Source organism: Felis catus, chromosome D3 (assembly GCF_018350175.1).
Source record: "Felis catus isolate Fca126 chromosome D3, F.catus_Fca126_mat1.0, whole genome shotgun sequence".
Taxonomy (NCBI): domain Eukaryota; kingdom Metazoa; phylum Chordata; class Mammalia; order Carnivora; family Felidae; genus Felis; species Felis catus.
In genome coordinates, this window is record NC_058379.1 from 53,229,351 (window position 1) to 53,252,923 (window position 23,573).

General features: G+C 37.3%; 1 protein-coding gene across 1 annotated transcript in view; it reads left to right on the forward strand.

Annotated features, from left to right (window-relative positions):
• The window catches only part of DSG2 (desmoglein 2), a 51,983-nt gene that overhangs the window by 19,648 nt on the left and 8,762 nt on the right, over positions 1 to 23,573 (forward strand). Inside the window, exons 2-11 of the mRNA XM_023241850.2 lie at positions 2,286 to 2,321; positions 4,012 to 4,146; positions 7,728 to 7,889; positions 8,028 to 8,172; positions 9,029 to 9,195; positions 11,123 to 11,260; positions 11,378 to 11,566; positions 17,525 to 17,790; positions 18,778 to 18,920; positions 19,235 to 19,462. Of these exons, the coding sequence (XP_023097618.2) occupies positions 2,286 to 2,321; positions 4,012 to 4,146; positions 7,728 to 7,889; positions 8,028 to 8,172; positions 9,029 to 9,195; positions 11,123 to 11,260; positions 11,378 to 11,566; positions 17,525 to 17,790; positions 18,778 to 18,920; positions 19,235 to 19,462 (1,609 nt within the window). The remainder of the gene's footprint in view (positions 1 to 2,285; positions 2,322 to 4,011; positions 4,147 to 7,727; positions 7,890 to 8,027; positions 8,173 to 9,028; positions 9,196 to 11,122; positions 11,261 to 11,377; positions 11,567 to 17,524; positions 17,791 to 18,777; positions 18,921 to 19,234; positions 19,463 to 23,573) is intronic.

Sequence of the window (23,573 nt, forward strand, 5' to 3'; positions counted from 1 at the left end):
AAGAGTTTAGGGAAGAATAAAAGTGGTAACTTTTTTATCAATCCCTCAATATGGCCAGTACAAAGTAAAGAAATCAATGGTTAGGCAAGGGATACATTACATTTTAAGAGTGTCTCCTGATGATGTGACACTGAGGAATCTTGGATCTAGTCACTACTCTTCCCTTTCAAAAATTCCCACCAGAGAAACATGCAGAGAAGTATAATCCATTCAGCATTGCTTTTGCTTGTTTTTCATACCGTGCCACCTTTGAAAATATGTGAACTTGGGGAGCATAACTTTGAGTAGAGATGTCTGTGGCATTCCTAGCCAATAATAGAGAGGATGAGGTGAGGAAGAAATAATATATCTGGCCATAAAATCGAAAATTAGCCGTGGTTGTTTGTCTGCCCCAGAGAAGCTCAGACTAGAGACTGAGCATCCTGGAATTTCTCTTTGCAGGGGTAGAGATAAGAACATGTCGAAGGTAGAGGAAAGAAAGAAAGATGAAGGATCCACATGTAGAACAGACCCTGCAAGGAGCCTTCAAAGAGATGTGAATAGGTGAAAGAGACCTAGAAATGTTGAAGAAAGCCTTATTTTCCATGATTTATCACCAAGGCCTTTGTGGACCCATGTGACCTGAGATGTAGATGAGAAAAGGCAAACAAGACCAAGAAAATCCAAATTGAAGGCAGATTATAATGAATTAATGCACAAATGGAAGGTGGGGAAGTGAAGGCAATAAATATAGACAATTTCAGCTTGGAGTCATAGTACAAAAAAGAATATGTAGCAGATTAAATGTTAGCAGAGACGGGGACAGGTAGGGAAGATCTTAATATATTTGGCTAGTCAACGGGAAGGAAATAAACATGTTTGATTAGCCAGTGATGAGTGAAGATAAAAAAATTAGTGGAAGGAGTGAGGTTCTTGAGAAGATAAATGTAGGAAAATAAGTAGAAAAGGTGAAGATAAATCACACAGACGATGTTTGACTTTGGAAGGGCATCAGGACACCTCTGTCTTGGAGAAGGCCGGGAAGGAAAGGAGAATTGAAGTTACAATACCAAATGAAAAGTGGGGTGATCTAAGAGTGAATGCGTTCAGAGGTGTGGGTCTGTGTGATTGGGGCAGTCTCCTGAAGTTCAGAATGGTATTATAGGGCTGCTATAAGAGAAACAAAGATAAGGCAACTGTAAAATGTATAGTCTAAATGAGCACACCTTTGAGAGTGAATGGGTCATAACAGTTGGGGTGCCAGTACAGCAGGTGTCATCCAGGCTCTCCTGGGCAAATGGAAACATATGGTCACCCTAGAAAGGAGCCTCCACCCCTGAGGAGGGAGCAGCTATTGGAGAGTGAATGGATGTGATGGATCCATTCAGCCTCCATGGCCTCGTCTACCAGTTTTGCCAGTACAGGGTCAGAATCAAAGAGAATAATGAGCTTACAGAGTTAGTGAAAAAGTGATGCAGGAATGTTAGGAAGTCAAGAGAATGAGGGGTCGCAGAGTCATTGACAACATCTTTGGAATGGCTGGCAGTAATCTACTAGCATTGCCTAATGTTGGGAACGTTCTCAATCCACTAGCCTCATGTGGATAGTGAGCAAATGAATTATTAATTTCAAATAATTTAAATTTAAGTGTAAATAGCCACATGTGGCTATCATGTGAGAAAGAACTGGTCTAGAGTAAGCCAAGGGATAAATGAAACCAAGAGATTAATAGACTATAAAGAAAGGACAGCAAAAGTCAAAAGGATAGGAGTTTATTGGGCAGATTTTAGAGTAACTGCAACTATATTTACTTCTGTGTGATGATGAAGCCCAAAGTGTGACAGTGCTTGATAAGAACCAAAGAAAAGGGTTGGGGGGACTTAGGTGTGAAGTCCAAACATGGGCAGTCGTGTGGGTGATCCTAGGGATGATGGGAGTTAGCTGGGCCAGGAGTAGAGGGTGCATCTCATACTAAAGGCCTTGAGGAAAGTTATGTGCGTACCTGAGAACACGAGATGAAGAGTTCCTGTTTTTGTTCTTCAGATATTAGTTGTGTTCTGAGTTTCCTGGAGGAGGCAGTGTGGATCAAAAGAATGTAGATTCCTCTCTCTAGCCCTGGTCGTGGCAGGGAGGCAAAGGGGAAAATTAAAATTTGTTTCCTTTTGACAAAGGAGGATAGTAATGGTGGTGGTTAAACCTTTTTTAAATATCTATAATGTGTTAGGTGGTAAGTTATTAATTAACAAAGGATTTATACTGAATTGAGTGATAAATTACATTAAACAACAAATAATTTTATTTTCCAGATCTGCTTTAACTTTGGAAATGGACTCCATTTAGAGGTAAGGAACCGAGGGGATTATTTCTGTCTTTTGGACTCAGAGGCTTAATTTCATGGAAGACAATTTGGCTATGCCATACCAGATTAAAAATGCACACTCCCTGTGCTCGCTTCGGCAGCACATATATTAAAAATGCACACTCCCTTACACCTAACAATTCCCACTCTATCATGTGCACAGGAACCATATATCCAGGGATGTTCAATGTAACATTTTTATGACAATCTAAATGTTCGTTAATAGAATGGTAAAACAATTTACGGTACATGAAGAATCTCCATGATGAGGTACTGAATGAAAAATCAAGGGGCAGAGTAAGATGCAGAGTATAATTCCATTTTTATGGGAAGAAGAGCTTTATACATGTGCAACTGTATGATCATAAGAAAAAATCATAAAAGATATTCATTAAGCAATTAACAGTGAATACTCTGAAGTATGAGAAAAAATAGAATAAAGTTTTAATAGTTTTACATTATGAACTTTAATGTTAATTTATTGTTTTATTACATAATTTAATTTTTTAAGTTACAGAAAAATTTTTCAACGGCAAAAAAAATCAATGACCTAGTGATAACCAGTGTCTGAAAAAAATACTTGTTATGTAGAGCAACAAAATAAATAAAATGATAAACCTAGTACAATAATCCTATCTGATCTTAATATACTAGGTCAGCTGTGTTGAAATTTTCCTTGGATAAAATATTTGTCTATTAAAGCCCAACTGAAAATATATAGAATAAATCTTTTCTACTTAAGGTTCTGAAAACAAAAGATGGGCAATTTAACTCTTTACTTCATGCTTTAAACAATAAATTCATTAACTGACACTTTCACTCTATTTTAGTTAAATTGATACCACAGGTTAGTTACTAAGATTTAGTTTCAAAACATTTAATAATTCATTTCTAAACTGTAAGCCACCACAGAAAAATTAAACTTCATTTTCAGTAAAAAAAAAACAACCAAAGAATTTTTAACACAGTATATATTATTTTTTAATTTGCCAATGTGTATGGTCACTAACTTAGCCTATTGAAAGAAAAATCCAACAATCACAGATCTTGAAAAGATATGGTTGGCTTTATTCAGTGATTCATGAACAGGGAAGTTCCAGGCTGGAAAATGGAAAGGATCTTCAAGAATTGTGCAAAATGAAAGCGTTTTATATACCAAAGTGAGCAAGAATAGGAAGTTATACTGGGTATTTGCTGATTGGTTACAGCAGTCAGTTTGGAGCTGGGGCAGATAATGTGCTGATCTGGTAGTTATTGATTGCTTGGCCTATGCCTTCCTTTTCTGGGAGAGCCTAGCACAGAAATTTGTTAAGTTCCAATTTGTTGATGTGAGGCTTGGCATAGGTGACTCCATCTTGGACCTTAGTCTGGACACTTTAATGAGACTTTGTGACACTTCACTCTGGGAAATCTTTTCTTACTGATAAAAATAAAACCATACTGTTCTACCAGTCTAGAGCCAATTTCCTGAACGCCTATGGAGTTCACTAGAACTCCATAGTGTATATATCATTATTGTGTATATTTCCTCCTTGAAAATCAAACCTGTTAAAAAATATGAAATTTATACCTTAAGATTTGCAGAACTATTTTTAAAGTTTTAATAAATTACAGAATACCTTACCAATGTCTTAGGATACTTAATAATTTTTGACAATATTTTATTGTTGTAGGCCTTAAACACAAGAAATGAAAATAATCTGCTTCCTAAACACACTCACTTAATGCGGCAAAAGCGTGCCTGGATCACTGCCCCTGTGGCTCTTCGAGAGGGAGAGGATCTATCCAAAAGGAACCCAATTGCCAAGGTACCTTCTACAGAGAAATAGGAAATATATGTATATGATTGAAATACAGTGGGAGAAGACTCTCATTTTAAAATTTAAGGAAAATTATATAATGTATTTACTGAGTCTTAAAGACTCAGAATATGAAAATATTCTGAATATAGTATATAATTTGGGGCTCTGATTCAACTAAGAGTTAGGGATCTGACACTAGATGAACCTTTATTTAACAGAGAGGGCTACAATGCTCAAAAGAGGATATTCGGTGTAGGGGAGGAAAGATACTTTTTCCTGCTACCCACCCCTCCCAGCACCCTATAAATTGGATGGACAAAAGACAGATTAACAGGAAAACAACAAACAAGTTTATTAATGTATGTATTGCTCCTGTAATACATGGAGGTACTCAGATGAAGGACTCAAAAGTTTGGTGAGAATTGGGGCTTATAAAGCATCTTAACAAGGCAAGGGTAAACTTTTAGAGAAGTGACAAGACAAAAAGAAAAAGTCCTTGAATCTCTAGGGATGGCAAATTGTGGGAAGGCAAGTATGTGGGAAAACAGTGGTGGAAAAGACTGGTTAATACAGTTTGTTATGTGGGTGCCTGGTGCCATCTTTAAGCGGATAAGGGTCTAAAGTTATCTCTGATGATTCACTTTTGTCCTTCCTGATAGAGAAGGAAGGGAACACACCGTTACAAATTTATGTCCTGCTTTTAGGCACACAGAGGAAAGGTAGACCTTTTTTTGAATGTGCTTTTCAGTTGTCATCAGCTCAAGATCATTATCGTACACCAGAATGGAATATTCTGCCACCCTACATATAAAAAGTATATTTTTATATATATTTTCACAATGAAAAGAATTGGTATCTAATAGGGAGGGTGACCGTGCATCCTGCTTGAGACAGTCTTGGTTTATGCCCACTGTCCTGGCCTAATAATTAATAACTCTCCTTTCACTCTCAAGTGTCATGTTTTTTTTAAGTTTATTTATTTATTTTGAGAGAGAGCCCGCAAGCAGGGGAGGAGCAGAGATGGGGGGAGGGAGAAAGAGAGAGAGAGAATCCTTATGCAGGGCTCCAACTCACGAACCATGAGATCATGACATGATCTGAAATCAAGTCAGTGGCTTAACAGACTGAGCTACCCAAACGCCCCTCAAAGTGTCCTATTTTTTGATAAATTAGATGGTAATCCCGATACTTTTAATCTTGGATTTACACGTGCAAACCTGAGCCCTTGATTTTTCCCCTAAAGCTGTTTGTTCTCCATCCGTTCTACCCATCTCAGTCAATGGCACTATAATTCTATCCAGTTTTCTAAAATGTAGCAGGGACTATCAGTTCTACCCCCAAAATATATTCCAGATCTACTCACTTCTCTGCATTGCCACCCTCATCATCCGAGTCAGGGTCATCTCTGATTTAGCAAAAGAGCTCCTGACCTTGTCTGCCTACTTCACTCATGCCACCCCTGACCCAGCTACATACAGTCCATTCTCCAGAAAGCAGCCAGAGTGATCTTTTGAAAAGACAGATCAAGCATGCTCACCCCCTTAGTGAAATCCTTTCAGTGGCTTCCTGCTGCAGTGGAAGGAATATTCTTTACTCTGGTCTACAAGTAGTCTTATACAAGACCTCCTCTCTAACCTCAGCTCCTATCACCCCGCATCTCCCACTCTCCTACATCCCCAAACTGACAAACTCTTTCCGGCCCCTCACTCTTTGCCTTTGTTGTTCCTTCTGCCTGGAATCCCCTCCCCACAGATAACTGCAGTATCTCACAGCATCAAGCCTCTGACCAAGTGTCATTTCCTAAAAGAGTTCCCTTCCCTGCCTCACCCTGTCTCTCTCTATTCCTTTACTCCTATTTCAGCCCGGCTGTGGTGCATTCCACTACATGACACGCTGTGCGTTGTTTGCTTGTTGTCTGGCTCCCTTAGCAGAGTGGAAGCTTCCTGAAGGCAAGAGCTTAGTTCTTAGGCTAATAGCTCATGCCCTGTACCCCAACATCCAGTAGGTGCTCAGGAAACATTTGTGTGAATGAATGCATGTTCATATCCTGGTGTTGTCTTTATCTTCCCAATATCGTAAACATTGTGCAGGAAGAGCTCCTTCAAAGAAGAGCGGCTCCAGAAGAGAAGACAAAAATTTCCTCTGTCTAGCAGCATGTTTTCACAAAAGCCTTCGAAAATCCAAAATTTTAGTATGTATACAAGCAATTAAGTTTTTTTGTTTGGTTTTCTGAGATGTCTGAGTCATTCACACATTCTTTCAATAGGTTTCCCCAAAATGCATTGATTCTTTGGGGTTCAACAGGCATTAGCTGTTCTTACTGTTTTTAATTATGCAAGTTGTTAAGAGTAAAATTTACATAAAAAGCAAAGGGTCTTGTGGAATTTTCCCAGCTTTCTACATTCTCTATCTAGAGGTAATAGTGTGAACAGTGTAGCATCTTCCAAATCTTAGGAAATGCATAAATATGTGTATATTTACATACTCTTACGTACACACACATATACAAACAAACCAACAATTATGTTTACACACAGTTTTGTTTTATTTTTAACCTGAGTAGAATGATTAATAATATATCATTAGTACATAAAGATCTAGAATATTCTGTATAAATACTGTATGTGTGTGTATATGCATATAATTGGCAAAAAAAAGAGAGAAGCACAGAGAAAGAGAAAGACAGAAAGACAGAAGCTCAGTGAAAGGTAATCGTGGTAGTGCCCCAGGTTATCATTCCACTCCAGGAACAGAGCTGGTAGAACTGGAGGTTGGAGTCCCCACCCCCCACCCCCCATCTGCTATTTCCTTGGTTATTCTCAGCAGCAATTTCCCAGCCCCAGTGCATGTTGGGATATCTATGGCAAAGAAATGTACCTATCCTGAGATTTCAGGACAAAGAAGTGACCAGTGAGGTGAGTGGCAATGGCTTCTATGATGTCTGAAGGAGAAAATTAAGGAACCAATAGGGGCCACAGAGACACATTTACTAGTGAAGAATTATAGACACAAATGAAATTGTTTATAGAAAATGAAGATGACAACCAGGAAAGGCATTAGAAATGGGTTAGATGGATGACTTTCCTGAGGCATTCCAAGCAGGAAAGGGACTTCACTTTTTTTTTTTTTAAACCTTGAAAACTTTAATCCTTCTATAAAAGGATACATTTTCAGACTTTCCAGATGATTGAATGCATTTATAAAGGTGATTTTGACTCTGCAATTTTTACCTCATGTGCTAAATTTAAAATCTGTCCTTCCAAGATATACCCCTAATGATATCTTAATTTCATAACAACCCTAAGGGGTAGACAGTAGTATCTCTCCACTTTACAGACAGGAACACTGAGGTGCGGAGAGATTAAGTAACTCTTAGTATCGTGTAACTGGTAAGTAGCTGAGACAGGATTTGAACCCAGGTTCTCTTACATAAGCACATCTTCTCTTGAGTGCTTGTGCTCCACCGCCCCCCTCCCGGCCTCCTATCAAGATTATGAAAACTTCAGAGGGAAATTTTTCATTCAAAATATGTACATATAAGTTATAGAGGTTTAACTTGAGGCATTCTTCTGTTATTTTTATGTTAGATACATTCTGATATTGCAGAAGAAAGAGGACTAAAAATCACATACAAATATACCGGAAAAGGGATCACAGAGCCACCTTTTGGTGTGTTTGTCTTTAATAAAGACACTGGAGAATTGAACATTACCAGCATTCTTGATCGAGAAGAAACGCCAAGTTTTCTGGTGAGAAGAACAGCTTTACATTTATTAGTTTGTAGTTTTTCTTTGATAAATAATAGTTATGATTTGTTTTGTTTTTATATTGTGGTAATTACCTTAGCTTACATTTCATCTCTTCTATTATTTATGTCGTGATTTCAGCTCGTTGGTTATGCTTTGGATGAAAAAGGAAACAACCTTGAGAAACCATTAGAACTGCGCATTAAAGTTCTTGATGTCAATGACAACGAACCAGTGTTCACGCAGGACGTCTTTGTTGGGTCTGTTGAAGAGTTGAGTGCAGCAGGTCAGAGTCTGTTATTTTTAGGATTGAGTACCCCCAGTCACTTTAACCCCACTGTGTAACTGAACACTAAATCCTGTATCTTAATGGAGGCTAAGTACTACCCACAGGACAGATAGTAATAAACCTGCCGCTCTAGGTTTGGAACTGCTTTTTCTGAGATGAGTTCAAAAGGCTTTACATGATGTCTTTTTTTACCATCAGAACAGATACGGCAGATCGATGTGACAGGGTAGGTCTCTGTAGCAACTGTTCGGCCTTGTAGCTAGAAAGCGGCCATAAACAACATGTAAACAGGTGGGTGTGGCTGTGTTCCCATAAAGTTGTATTTACAGAAACAGGTGGCTGGCAGCTCTGGCCCACCAGCAGTTGTTCACTGACTTTTGACTTACATTATTTCTCGGGTTTATTGACAACATTGTCCAGTGCAGCGGTCTCTGGGAAGACTTGCGGGAGACATTTCTCTTTGATCATAGTATAAAGAATAGCTACATTTCTCCTGAATTGTTTGTATTTTAGTAAGCATGTATTTGTATCTGTTCATTCTTCTTTCTTTGTATTGATTATTAGAGCGATTATAAGCAAATCCGCAGCCTTCCTGTAGCAAGTGTTCAGGACTTCACCCTAAGAATTCTCTGTACTGATGCCAACCTCGCCCTCCTCTTACCTTTCCTAATTCTGTACCCCATCCACACTTACTTTCTCATCCAATTAAATTTTTTGATTTTGGTAAACTGTGATTTTGATAAGCACTTGAAATCCTTTTGGGAACAGGCTGAAGGTATGAAGAAAATAACAACATACATATGCGTGCTTACAGTTGAGTTTCATCTTAGACACTTTTTTTTTCTAATGCCAGATACATTTGTGATGAAAATCAGCGCAACAGATGCAGATGAGCCCAATACCCTGAATTCTAAAATTTCCTATAGAATTGTATCTCAAGAGCCTGCTTATCCTCCGGTGTTCTACCTAAATAAAGATACAGGCGAGATTTTTACGACCAGTTTTACCTTGGACAGAGAGGTAAATTAGTATTTTATGTTGCTCATCTTTTAAATTCTTCTTTATCTTTTCAGGTTTTCCTTTCTCTTTATTTCTCTCCTCTTGTAATTTTCATACTTTCTTGTATTCCCTCATTTATAGAATAACTCCTATAAATACCCTCTTCTAGGAATGTGCAATCCAGTATGGTCGTCATTAGCCATATGTGGCCATTGAGCACTTGAAATGTGATCCATCCAAATTGAGGTGTGCTATAAATGTAAAAAAAGTCACCAGATTGGGAAGACTTAGCATGGAAAAAAAATGTAACATACCATCTTGGTAATATTCTGTTGATTGCATGTTGACATGATATTTTAGATACCATGGGTTAAATAAAATTTATTTAAAATTGGTAGTACCTTTTTTTTTTTAACTTTTTAAAACCTGGCTGTTAGAAAATGTAAAACTACATAAGGACAGCATGTTCTAGGGCCTCTCCAGTCAGGATTCTGTTTGCTAGAGCGTCCTAAAGCCGTGTTCTGTAATTTGTGGTTCTGTAATGAAATTAGCCCTCTGTGCTAATACAGATAGAGAAGGAGGAACGAAGACTGACATTGGAGTCCTAATTAGGATAATGGAAATACTTGTAAATAAATGAACTGTTGTAATTCCCAAATTGGAGGGAAACTTCAGTGGGATTCCTGGACAGGCTGTTCACTTTTTTCTTTCTAACCCAAAGGGAAAATTTTAGATGAAAACAGGAAATAGAAGACTTTTTAAATGTTGTATACATGAAGGTTTTAACAGTGTGCATGAGTAAAATGATGATCCTAAGAACACTGTACTGTCATTAAACATAAATCATTGTCCAAGTGCAGTCATTATGTCTTATATGACTTGGGAAAATGATTTCATTCTGTCCAGAGAGGGAGAAGTTGTGTCCAACATTGCTAACAGGATCTCTGTAAAATTAAATTAAATAATATTATTACTTCTACAATTCTACTCTGTACTTTTTCACATAAAATTAGAATGGAAAAGTATTATTTTTAATTATTCTGATTTCTTAATAAACTGCTATCTGTGAAGGATGCCGAGTTTAACCAATGGTAATGGCTGTCACTTATTGGGCATTTACCATGTGCCAGGTGCTATCCTAAGCCTTTTACATAGATTAATCCATTTAATCCAACTAAAAACCCTGTGAGGCAGATCCAGCTATTATCCCCATTTTACACAGAAGGAAACCAAGGGTCAAAAGGCTGTGTATGTCCAACACAGCCAGTAAATGACAAAGCCAGAACTGGAATCCAAGCAACTGGCCCTAGAGCCTCAGTCACATGGAACAGTTCTGTCCTGCATAGAACCCCCATGCATTGGCACTGGTTGCCTCCTGCTTTTTCTTAAACTCTAGCTACACCGAATGGAGCCATCATAAGGGGACCGTGTGGCAGATAAGGGCTCACTTCGGAGTAGCATCTGAGACATCGTTCTCTAGGACAGGTTCTCGTAACAATCATACCTCTCAGAATGTCTGGACAAAGTCAACCACATTTTGTCTTCCCTGGCCAGGTTTTTTGGGGACTAGGTTTTCCTTGCTTAATTTTTAGCTAAAAACAAAGAAGGAACCAATTCCTATAGTCCCACCATTGCTTCCACATAGAGCAAACTACATTTTGAATGGCACTGTTTTGTGCACTACATTTTGAATGGCACTGTTTAATGTCACCAATGACATATTTAAGAATTTGACTACCAACAACTTCTCTAGGCTTTTCCGGCCTTCTAGAAATGCTCTGACAGCAAATACACAGCATCTTCACATGAATACTAAATCATAAAACTTATTTATGAATAAAATATACTGTGGTTCCTCCTCTTGATGATGAAATGAACTAAGACCAGAAAGACAGATTTGGGAGTGATTCATTTTCATCCCAGATGGATATTTTTCATTGCCTTGCAGGAACACAGCAGCTATACTTTGACAGTAGAAGCAAGAGACGGCAATGGACAAATAACAGATAAACCAGTAAAACAAGCTCAAGTTCAGATTCGTATTTTGGATGTCAATGACAATATACCTGTAGTCAAAAATGCAATGGTAACTATTCTTTTTATAGCAAATGTATCTACATACTGATATTTCAGTCCTAACTAAAAATATATCACTTACATTTGTGCTACATTAAAATAAAATCCCTGTGTTCGCATTTTGCAGAATGAAGGGGTGGAAGTTAAAGAAAATGAAGCCAATGTAGAAGTTACACGCATAAAGGTGTCTGATGCCGATGAAATAGGCTCTGATAATTGGTTAGCAAATTTTACATTCATATCAGGAAATGAAATGGGTTATTTCCACATAGAAACCGATACTCAAACTAATGAAGGAATCGTGACCCTTATTAAGGTAAGTACTTAGTGTTCAAAATTGGAATGGGAAAAGTTGATGCAGAGGAAGAAACGATTGTATTTTGAGCCCTGAACATTTAAAAGCGCTTTATGTACTCAACTAACACCACAGTTGTTTGAGATTGGAGACCTCCCTATTTTTCCAAGGTCTGTAATTAGTAATTGGTCACACTGCAGTCCAAATTCAAGTAAGGGGACTCGAATCCTAATCTGACAACATGATACCAACATCATTATTGCTCAGCACACTTCCCGTCCTGCTTGCAGCCCATGCCTGACTGTAGCATCTTTACATCATGACCTCTTGCCTCTACTAAGTGTCCCCAATTTACTATGTGTATTTGATCAACTTAACATAAAACCAGACCTCACTAATAATATCTAAAAACAACTTCACAAAGCTCTAATTCAGTCGCCCTCGTACTTAAATATGCCTAAGAGTTACCTTATAAAGCTACATGCCCAAAATGCAGACTCATGGGCCCCATGATCAAGTCTGATGATGGCAGAGCTCAGGAACTTGCCTTTTATAACAGAAATCCACTTGTGATTCTAATGTAAGTAGTATGCAGGTCACATTTTGAAACACAGTGATTTAACTTCTTAATGAATTGAATCAATGAAGGAAAAATAGTCTTATTAAGCATGTGGGTATACATTTGAAATTTATTACCCCCACATAATTTTTTAAAGAAAAATTGTAGGATGGATTTTTATCTAATAGAATAAGTAAGGAAGAATATCAATGTATTTTTAAATGGCTTATGATAGAATTGCCTAACCAGATTTTGAAATAAAATACAAAGCTACAGCTTTCAAAATACTATTCCATTAAGTCACACACAGACAAAAATTGATTCCAGAAGTTTCTAAACTTTCACAAAAGTTTACAAAAAATACATGGAATAATGATAAAATAAATATATAACAGAATAGAGAAAATTAACTTGAATTTTCATGGTAATAATTATGTGCACTATTTATTATATGCACTGAGACTACTGCTTTGTAAAGCAGAGGAAACCAGAATAAAATTACCTCACACTTAATATAATTTTTTAAGAGAGAGTGAGCAAGGGAAGGGCCAAGGGAAAGAGAGAAAGAATCTTAAGCAGGCTCTGTGCACTGCTGCAGAGCCCAATGCAGAGCTCGATCTCACGACCGTGGGATCACAGCCTGAGCTGAAATCAAGTCAGACACTTAACCGATTCTGCCACCCAAGCACCCCAAGATTACCTCATGCTTAAAGGGAAGACACGTCTTATGATTATGGAAGAAGTGGATAATGGCATCAGAGACAAAAATAGATTTGCCTGCTTATATAGAAGTAAGCATACTTCTTAGTCATAGAATAGTGATAGAATGGTCATGAATGATAGAAGTACTAGAAGTATTCTCACCATACCATGGTAGCACTAAAAGAGATACAGTTATTTCTACCAAAGGAGGCATAGCAAAAATAGTAAAATTAGTATTTTCTTTGGTTCTCGAATACGTATTTTTTACTGAAAAAATCATTCATAAATTAGCATACAAAAATGTACAAACACATGAGTAAATAATGTAATGACAAAGGACTATTTTTATGAAAAGTGTTTCTAAAACATCTTTAGATTTCAGCACAAAAGTGTACCCTGGCACCTCTTAAAACATAAGAGGAAGCTCAAAAAAAAAATGTAGTGATGGAAGGATGCTAGCTAGCTACATTCAGTCCATCGTCAATGGCGGGCAGACACAATCAGTACGTGTTGGTAAAATTAGTATCAATGTGACAACAGCAGATTGAGAAAATTATAAATTGCTGTCTCAATTGTAGAAGAGTTGCTTCCAAATTTTAAGAGCAATAATCAGATTCCATTCAAAGGAAGTTAGACAAAGAAGATATACAAACAGCAAACATACACAGAAAGGATACTCAACATCATTAGTCATTAGGGAAGATGCAAATTAAAACTACCAGAGATACCACCATGCACCTACTAGAATCAAAAAGACTGACAACACCAACCATCAGCAATAATATACAGAGTCCGGACTGGTGGAAAAACGAAGTGCTACAGCTAGTTTGGCCGTTAAAGGTTAAACACAGAGTAGTTACTCAGTGACGCAAGAATTAAGTCCAAGGCATCCACCCAGGAAAAACAAAAGCTATATTGTAATACCTTGTATGATGTTAGGTGGGAACTACATTTATCGTGGGGAACATTGCATAATGCATAGAATCGTCCATGCTGCACACTTGAGACTAATAAAACATTTGTATGTCCAAAAAGAAAGAAATCTGTCCATACCAAAACTTCTATGCAAATCTTACAAGCAGCTTTTATTCATAATAAAAGCTAGTAACAATAAAAATGCCCATCAGCTGGCGAGCAGATAAAATGTAGTATATCCATATAATGAAATACCATTGGTTAAGAAAAAGGAATGGGAGTACTCACACATGCTACAACATGGATGAATCTCAAAATCATTATACTTTGTGTATGAAGCCAGACACAGGGGTGCCTGGGTGGCTCACTCGGTTGAGCATCGACTCTTGATTTCAGCTCAGGTCATGATCCCAAGGTCGTGGAGTTGGGTCCCTGCATTGAGCTCCATGCTGAGTGTGGAGCCTGCTTAAGATTCTCTCTCCCTAGGGCACATGGGTGGCTCAGTCAGTTGAGCGTCCGACTTCAGCTCAGGTCATGATCTCACAGTTCGTCAGTTCGAGTCCCACATCAGGTGAGCTCAAGCCCCACTTCTCAATCTCTCTCTCTGTCTCTCTCTCTCTCTCTCTTTGTCTGCCCCTCGTGGGATTCTCTGTCTCTCTGCCACTCACTCACTTGTGCCCTCTCTCTCTCAAAACAAAACAAAAGATTCTATGCCCCTCTCCCCAGCTCATGCTCTCTCTCTTGAAAAAAAAAAATTTAATTTTTAAAAATTAAAAAAAAAGAAACCAGACACAAAATACTACATATTATATGATTTTATCTATGTGAAATTTCTAGAAAAGCAAAACAATGGATATAGAAAGATCAGTGGTTGCTCAGGGCTAGAGATACAAGTGATGATTGACTACAAACAAGCAAAAAGGAACTTTTTGGGGTGATGGAAGTGTTCTAACACTGGATGGTAGTGACATTTAGAAAACTACACAGGTTTGCTAAAAATCATCATGTTGTACACTTCCAATGGGTGAATTTTATTCTCTGTAAATTATACCTCAGTAAAGCTGTCAAAAGGACAACAGGTACTTTAAACTGTGGAAATACAGATCATATATCATCACATGAGAAAAAGCCACAGCTCTTTTAGCAAATTAACAAATATATTTAAAATCTTTAATGCTATTAAAAATAGCAAAAGTAGAAATAGTAAAATATGTTGACAGTTTTAAAAACAGAGGTATTTGCCCTCATTCATTCTTCACAACGCTGAAATTGTTTTTCATTCTCTGTGGAGTATTAAGGCTATTTATAACAACCACCATGAAACGGTTTTTATGGCCCTAGTACCTACCTCATTTTTTTTTAACATTGCTGTGGCCTTCCACGGCTTTTGAATACTAATGACATCTGGCTGGAATATTTTTATTTTAGTTTAGTTTAGTTTAGTTTAGTTTAGTGTAGTTTAGTTTATCTTATTTTTAGAGAGAGAGAGAGAGAGAGACCGTGTGCGAGCCAAGGGAGAGAGGCAGAGGGAGAGAGATATAATCTTTTTTTTAATGTTTACTTATTTGAGAGAGAGAGACAGGCAGAGAGAGAATCCCAAGCAGGCTCCACACTGTCAACACAGAGCCTGATTTGGGGGTCGATCCCATGAACCGCGAGATCATGACCTGGGCTGAAATCAAGAGTCTGACACTCAGTGATCTGAACCACCCAGGCACCCCGAGAGAGATCATCTTAAGAAGCCTCCATGTTCAGCAGGAAGCCCGACTCAGGGCTCCATCCCACAACTTTGAGATCACGACCTGAGCAGCCACTCAACCAACTCAGTCACCCAGGGGGCCCTGGCTGGAATATTTTATTTATCATCCAGCATACATCAGGCCATCAAAACAAGCCTGTCAAGTCCAAGAACAACTTAAAAAGAAAATAATTTTCACAAGGACTCTACAATCACAAAGAGTATATTTTTTCTACTCATTTTTGTTGAGTCCTTGTCTCAACACCACAGTGGCCCATTTTATTTTATTTTTATTTTTATTTTTATTTTTATTTTTGGGACAGAGAGAGACAGAGCATGAACGGGGGAGGGGCAGAGAGAGAGGGAGACAGAGAATCGGAAACAGGCTCCAGGCTCTGAGCCATCAGCCCAGAGCCCGACGCAGGGCTCAAACTCCCGGACCGCGAGATCGTGACCTGGCTGAAGTCGGACGCTTAACCGACTGCGCCACCCAGGCGCCTCAACAGTGGCCCATTTTAAAAAGAGGCCAAAAGTTGTTATCCATCCAGAATCCTACCGAAAGGAAAACAGATTTCTTAATAAATCCTTGAAAAATAAAGTGAGCAGTTTTGCAGAACTTGCTATAACCACAGGTAACACATTTAATGTTACATTGAAGAAATAAGCAAAAATGGCCCATGCATCTAAATGGTCAGAATCACTAGAAATAAAAGTCAACAGGACCTATATAAACTATGACTAGGTATTTCTTTTAGTAATGGGATGTAACTCAACAGAGGAAAAATAATTTGTGTAAAAATGTTCAGAGCAGTATTAATTATATTAAAAATTATATATAGTCCAAATGCCTAGTAATCAAATGGCTATGTAAATTAGGTATATCTAAATAGCAGAATACTATACAAATGTTTATAAAAAGAAAATGGACAAATTGGAACATAAATATATGTATTCAGTGAAAAACTGACTTTATCAAATGTGCTTTATAATTTCCACAATTCACAAAGAACAATATTTGGAGGAAGGTTAATCTTTTATGGCATTAATAGCAAACCAAGTAGTAATAGACATTAGGCTAAAAAGGTAGGGGTGGATAGGTTGTTTGTTTAAATAAATTTGAAAACCCTTGGGTTTAGCAAAATTAAATCAGAAGTCTCAGCTCTTTGTCTGCTAATGTGAAGTGAAAGTCTCTATACTGGGGAGACAGCTGGCAGTGCTACAATTAGGCATATGGCCCTTTTCACCAAAACAAACCCATAGAACACATTTTAAGGAGTATTATATTGAACGTCCATTAACTTTCTTTCAGTAAAAAAATGACTTCAGATTGTTAAATGTGTATGTGTGTGTGTGTGTGTGTGTGTGTGTGTATTTTAAATAATTTGGACTTTAGGGGCGCCTGGGTGGCTCAGTCAGTTGAGTGTCCAGCTTCCGCGCAGGTCATGATCTCATGGTTCATGAGTTCGAGCACCACATCAGGCTCACTGCTGTCAGCGAGAGCCCATTTCAGATCCTCTGTCCCACTCTCTGTCTGCCCACCCCCCTCAAAAATGAATAAATATTAAAAAAATTTTTTTAAATAAATAATTTGGACTTTAAAAAAATAAATTGGCTGGGGCGCCTGGGTGGCTCAGTCAGTTGAGCATCCAACTTCGGCTCAGGTCAGGATCTCGCAGTTTGTGAGTTCGAGCCCTGTGTCGGGCTCTGTGCTGACAGCTCAGAACCTGGAGCCTGTTTCAGATTGTGTCTCCCTCTCTCTGCCCCTTCCCCGCTCATGCTTTGTCTCTCTCTGTCTCTCAAAAATGAATAAACGTTAAAAAAAATTTTTTTTAATAAATTGGGGATGTTCCCTAATAATCTTTAACATGTGTGAATTTCCCAAATGACAGAGGTTTTAATTGCTTGGTATCAATATGAGTTAGAATACTGAGTGCTGCTGTATTCTCCATATGTTAAGTTGTTACATCTAACATTAAAACTGTACGCGTGTGTATGTGTGTGTGTTTTATGTGTGTTCTAGTTGTTTTCTTTTTTAAAAGAATTCCCTTTGGTGTTGCCTTCCCAGGAATTAGACTATGAAGAAACAAAGAGTCTTGATTTCAGCATTATTGTCACTAATAAAGCAGCTTTTCACAAGTCAGTTAAGAATCAATATAAGCCTACATCCATTCCCATCAAAGTAAAGGTGAAAAATGTGAAAGAAGGCATTCATTTTAAAAGTAACACAATCTCCATTCATGTTAGTGAGAGCATGGATAAATCAAGCCTAAGTCAAATAATTGGAAAATTTCAAGCTTTTGACGAAGATACTGGACAAGTAGCCCACGTAAGGTAAGAGATAGTTATGAATATATTTCCTTATTTTAAATTACTTTAAATTCCTGTCTTCAAAAATGAAATGTGAACACTTCATTCCTTCCCTCCCAGCATTATAATTGGAGATTGAATTTCCCAGAATTGTACCTGCAACTGAGAAGCAGGGAGATATATCCCCCGACCCCAGACCACCTTCCCTCCACCAACTGAGTGTGAGGCAGAGGCTGGCTGGATCCTTCACCTCAAAATAATTCTGGCTAGAGAAAGCTAAAAAGCAACAAAGAAAGAAAGAAACTTACTGTCTTATTCTGTCTAAATCTTACATCCTGAAAGAGTTTAGAGGTAAGAAAGTAGCAAATAAATTTTCTCCACCAGTTCTTGTTGGGTAACTAAGTCATTCTCCAAAGGTTCACCCCCCAAAAAAAGCTATAGAATAGACTACAAAACAACTTTAAAACTTCCTGGGTTTGTAGGCAAGAATTGGTCACCCTTGCATATATGTCTTGGGTATGTTACAGAAATACAGAAGGTTCCAGATAAATGTGATACACAGTAAAGAGTAAAGAGAGGTGGGGGCGCCTGAGTGGATCAGTCAGTTAAGCATCCAACTTTGGCTCAAGTCATGGATCTCACATCACAGTTCACAAGTTCTAGCCCCACATCGGGCTCTGTGCTGACAGCTCAGAGCCTGAAGCCAGCTTCAGATTCTGTGTCTCCCTCTCTCTCTGCCCCTTATCTGCTCATTCTCTCTCTCTCTCTCTCTCTCTCTCTCTCTCTCTCTCTCTCTCTCTCTCTCAAAACAAACAACAAACAAAAAAAGAACATTTAAAAGAGTAAAGAGAGGACTTTTAGGACAGTTTCAAAAAGTTCAAAGCATTTCAGACTAATGCCTGTAACACGAACATAGATAATGAACCAAAAATTAAACTTGAAAGAGTTGTAGATGTTAGAGATTATGTTTATACAGAAGTGAAAATTAATTTGATGTTTGTGTTATAACAGATATGCCAAATTGGAAGACATAGACAACTGGATCTCTGTGGATTCTGTTACATCTGAAATTAAACTTGTAAAAATTCCTGATTTTGAATCCAGATATGTCCAAAATGGTACATACACTGCAAAGATTTTGGCAATATCAGAAAGTAAGTTATTAAATATATAAAATAAGTTATTTTTTTCTTGGTTATAGGTACTTAGATAATATTTTTTAACATCAGAGACCTTCATTTTGTTCTTGTAGGAAAACCAGATCTCTCTAATGGACGAACCTTCACATTTCTACTTATTTAGTGGATTAAAAAACATGACTTGATTTGAGTATGAAAACATATCTAGGACAGAAAGTGCTGTAATTTGTTAGTACCTTCTTCTCACCAAATCGGCAAGATAATTCAAACCATATCCATTGTCAACAATATAGGCAGCATATCCATATTTCTTCTTTATTATTTTTCAGGTTATCCAAGAAAAACTATCACTGGCACCATTGTTATCACAGTGAGAGACATCAATGACAATTGCCCCACTCTGGTTGACCCAGTGCAGAGTATCTGTGAGGACGTGCAGTATGTGAATGTGACCGCAGAGGACCTGGATGGGCACCAGAACAGTGAGCCTTTCAGTTTCTCCATCATTGACAATCCAGCTGGGATGGCAGAAAAATGGCAAATAGTGCACCAAGAAAGTAAGCAAAATCACTAGACTACATATTTAAATATTAAACAGGATAGGGGCGCCTGGGTGGCTCAGTAGGTTAAGCGTCCAACTTCGGCTCAGGTCACGATCTCGCACTCCGTGAGTTCGAGCCCCGCGTCAGGCTCTGTGCTGACAGCTCAGAGCCTGGAGCCTGTTTCAGATTCTGTGTTTCCCTCTCTCTCTCTGCCCCTCCCCCGTTCATGCTCTGTCTCTCTCTGTCTCAAAAATAAATTAACGTTAAACAAATAAATAAATAAATAAATAAATAAATAAATAAACAGGATAGAATTCTAAAATCTTTATAATGTAGACTGTGCTTTCTTTTTTCATAAATTATATTTCCAATACAATTTTTTTTAATGTTTATTTCTTTTTGAGACAGAGAGAGACAGAGCATGAACAGGGGAGGGTCAGAGAGAGAGGGAGACACAGAATCCGAAGCAGGCTCCAGGTTCCGAGCTGTCAGTACAAAGCCCAACGTGGGGCTCGAACTCACAGACCATGAGACCATGACCTGAGCCAAAGTCGGAGGCTCAGCTGACTGAGCCACCCAGGCGCCTCTCCAATACAATTTTTTAAAGAAGTTTATAAAATGAGGTTCAGAAGCTCAGGTATAGTGTCTTTCATCAGCCTATAGTTAATACTTGATTTGGAGTAATAGAAGAGGGAGAGACGAAAAATAACTTGATGTCTTAAAGATAGCTAGGTATTCCCTAAACTGCTCTTGAAGTACTTGTTTTGTCTCCTAAGCTAAGGAGTACGTCATCTATCTAGGCACAGCCATCAGAGTAGATGTCTTCTAAAATCTTAAGCTATGATAACAATTCCATTAAAAGAATATTTATGGATCACTTACATGTATGAGGCACTCTGCTGGCCCGTCATGTGCATTATCTCATTCAGTCCTTTAATCTATAACTTATTCCCTGATTACAGCTGAGGAATCTTGGCCTAACTAGAATTAAGCTGGTAAGTGATGGACACAAGATAAAGAAGGGTCTGTCTGACCCTCACCCCATTCCAGATGGCCATGTGCATATATCCATATCTTGGACATACCCCCTTGTTGACATGAGCTTTTGGGTGTTTTTCAGGGTGGTTTTGAATGCCAAAAACTATCTAGAAGACTATTTTGTTTTAAACAATTAGTGGTCATTTTAGAAAAGTTTCAAATATAGTACCCAAGCTTTTCTTACTTTACAGGTGTATTGTTATTTTAAATCTAACAAATTTTTACAATCGTTTTAAGAGGCTTTGAATAATGTTTGGTCCAATTTACAGAGTAAACACCTTCAACATCTCAGACTACATTTATAAATTAAGTATATTTCATTTTTTTTCCTATGTATTTCAGTGATCTGAATTAACAAATAAAATGCATTATCTCACTTCATGTGATCTATATACGCTAAAGTTCCAATACATTTGACTTATAAATACCCTAAACCAGAAATCCTCTTCAATGTTTCAATACAGAACAAACCAGTGATATTTCAACCTACAGGTACAAAGCGATGACTGTAACATATTCACACATTTTAAATTGGAGTTAACAAAGCTGTTGCATTAATAGGGCTAATTTTCCAAACAACATAAAAACACAGTAACAAACACAAATAATTTTCGTATCATACACAAATATTAAAACTATGTCTTCAAATTGCATAAATATTCTGTACCTAATTCTAAATCTTCTTGGGGTTTATATATTCACTGGCAAAAGACAGTTATGCCCTCGGTTAACTAAATTTGCCTCCCCTCTAAGGATGAAGTACTTGTTTAGTCAGTCACCATCCTAATTAGTTGATGCTTCTTAAGATCAAGTGCAGCTAGCATGAGCCCAAGGTGGCAGACATCCAGATGATTCCTCTTATGGTAATTAAGTCACAGTCTTCAAACTCGAGAAGTGGTTGGTCTTCTTATTCACAGTATCTAATTCTGTACCCACAAAAGTCTGGGACTCCCACCTATGCTGAATGCTTGATTGGAGCTGGCCTTTCTTTGACTAAGATGTGTAAATGTGTTTCACATTGAACTTGCTGGGTTTCCAAGTCTTATTTATTTTATTTAAGAAACACGTGATGTTTGGGAGATGCCAGTCACCGTCCTAAACACTCAACAAATGTTAACCACCCTAGAAGTTTGGAACAGATGAAGTTTCTTCACAGATGAAGAAACAAGGGCAGAGGGTTTTATTAACATTCTCAAGGTCACAGTTAAGAGCTGGAACTAGGATTTGAACCCAAGTGATCTGCCTCTGGAGTCTTTCTGGATACAAAAATGAATTTTCTATCTAAATATCAAGTTGTTTGAATTTGATGGGTTCTTGAATTTTTTGTAGTCTTAGGAACATGAAATTCTTAAGGATATACATGTTGGAATGTTATAAGAGGAAGTCACTGAGATTTACACTCTATATATCTAGATGGTTTAGAGAGGATTCTATAAACTAAGCTTTCTTCCCCTTGATTACAAAATAAGATGATTGGCAAGCTGTCATGATAATAAACAATACCTATCTATTTTTATTTATTTGGGAAATTTTTAAAGTACAGAAAATTCCAGAGACTGATGTGGCACATCTTTGTACCTACCACTTAGAATGAAAGGAATATTAACAGTTTCTCATATTTGAATAAGACCTCTTTTTTTATAATGATGGATAAAATAGAAGTCCTCTTTGTGACTTTCCTCCCGTCTCAACTTGCCCCCTCAAAGCCAATCACAAATTTAATTATATTCTTCCAGGCCAAGTCTTCATGGATTTTTTTTTCTTGAGTTCAAGTTCCTTTAAACGATTAGATGCTTTTCTCACTTCTCCAAAGCATTGAGGATGATTTAATAAGTATATTCTAGCTATGCAGATCAGATCCCATGAAATTTAACCTCAAAATGAAGAGAGGTTATTTCTTATTTCCAAAAATAAATAATTAAAACAAAACAAAACCTAAACATTTCATTTTTAGCTTTGTATTCAATCAGGTTTACATGTCTTGCAAGTATATTCTTTTTAAATAAGTGTTATGAAGATGTCAGGACAATTTTTGAGCTCTTCTAACTGATCGTTATTTTTACTCATGTGAACACTGGTCATTATTTTTATTCATATGAAAGAAAAGTTTGAAAATAATCATCAGTCACATTTTAAAAAATGACAGAAGGTCATTCATACAGCACTTTTTGTGTCATGTTCTTGAGAAAAATGAATCCAGTCGTAAGGAAATAATCGAATAAATTCAAACTGAGGAACATCCTTTCAAATAAGTCATCTTCAAAAATGTCTGGGTCTTGAAGGCCAAAAAAATAAAAAAACAGTGGAACTGATCTAGATTATTCATAGAGATTAGCATGATAACTAAAAGCAGTTCATAATTCTTGATTGAATCTAGGATCAAGGGGGGAAAAAAAACAGAAAGAGAACTATAAAGGGCATTATTACAATTGAAATGTTTGACTGTGGGTTATATCAATACCAAATTCTTTGATAGCACTAATGTCCCTTGGTCTTAGAAGGTATATGCTGATGTGTATCATAATATCTGCAACCTACTTTCAAGTAGCTCAGAAAAATGTGTATGGACAAACTATTGTTATAGAATGTAAACAAGTCATGAAGAATATATAGATATTTATTGTAATATTCTTAGAATTGTTCTGTAGATTTGAAATTTTTCAAAATTTTGGATATATAGTGATACAGTGTCAGGAATAAGAAGTAAGGAGCTACACGAAACGAGATTAGCCCATTGCTGAAAATTATGAAAGCTGGGGATGGGTACCATGAGGGTTAACTACCCTCTTCTATTATTGTCTGTTTGATAATTGCCTTGATAAGGTTTTTTTAAGAAATGGTAAAATAAAGGTCATTTAATGGAAATGTCATTTAACTTTTAACTTGTTTGTTACTGTATTCCCAGTACATAGAACAGTTCCTAGCATTTGGTAGACATCACACACAATTGTTAAAAGTAATAAAAGGAAGATGTATTCACATCTAATCCTTTGTTATTAACCTTCCTCTTGGAAATATCTGGACTAATTTTAACAAATGTAAATTCAATTCAAATTTTAACTAATTTTAACAGTGTGAATTCAATAGA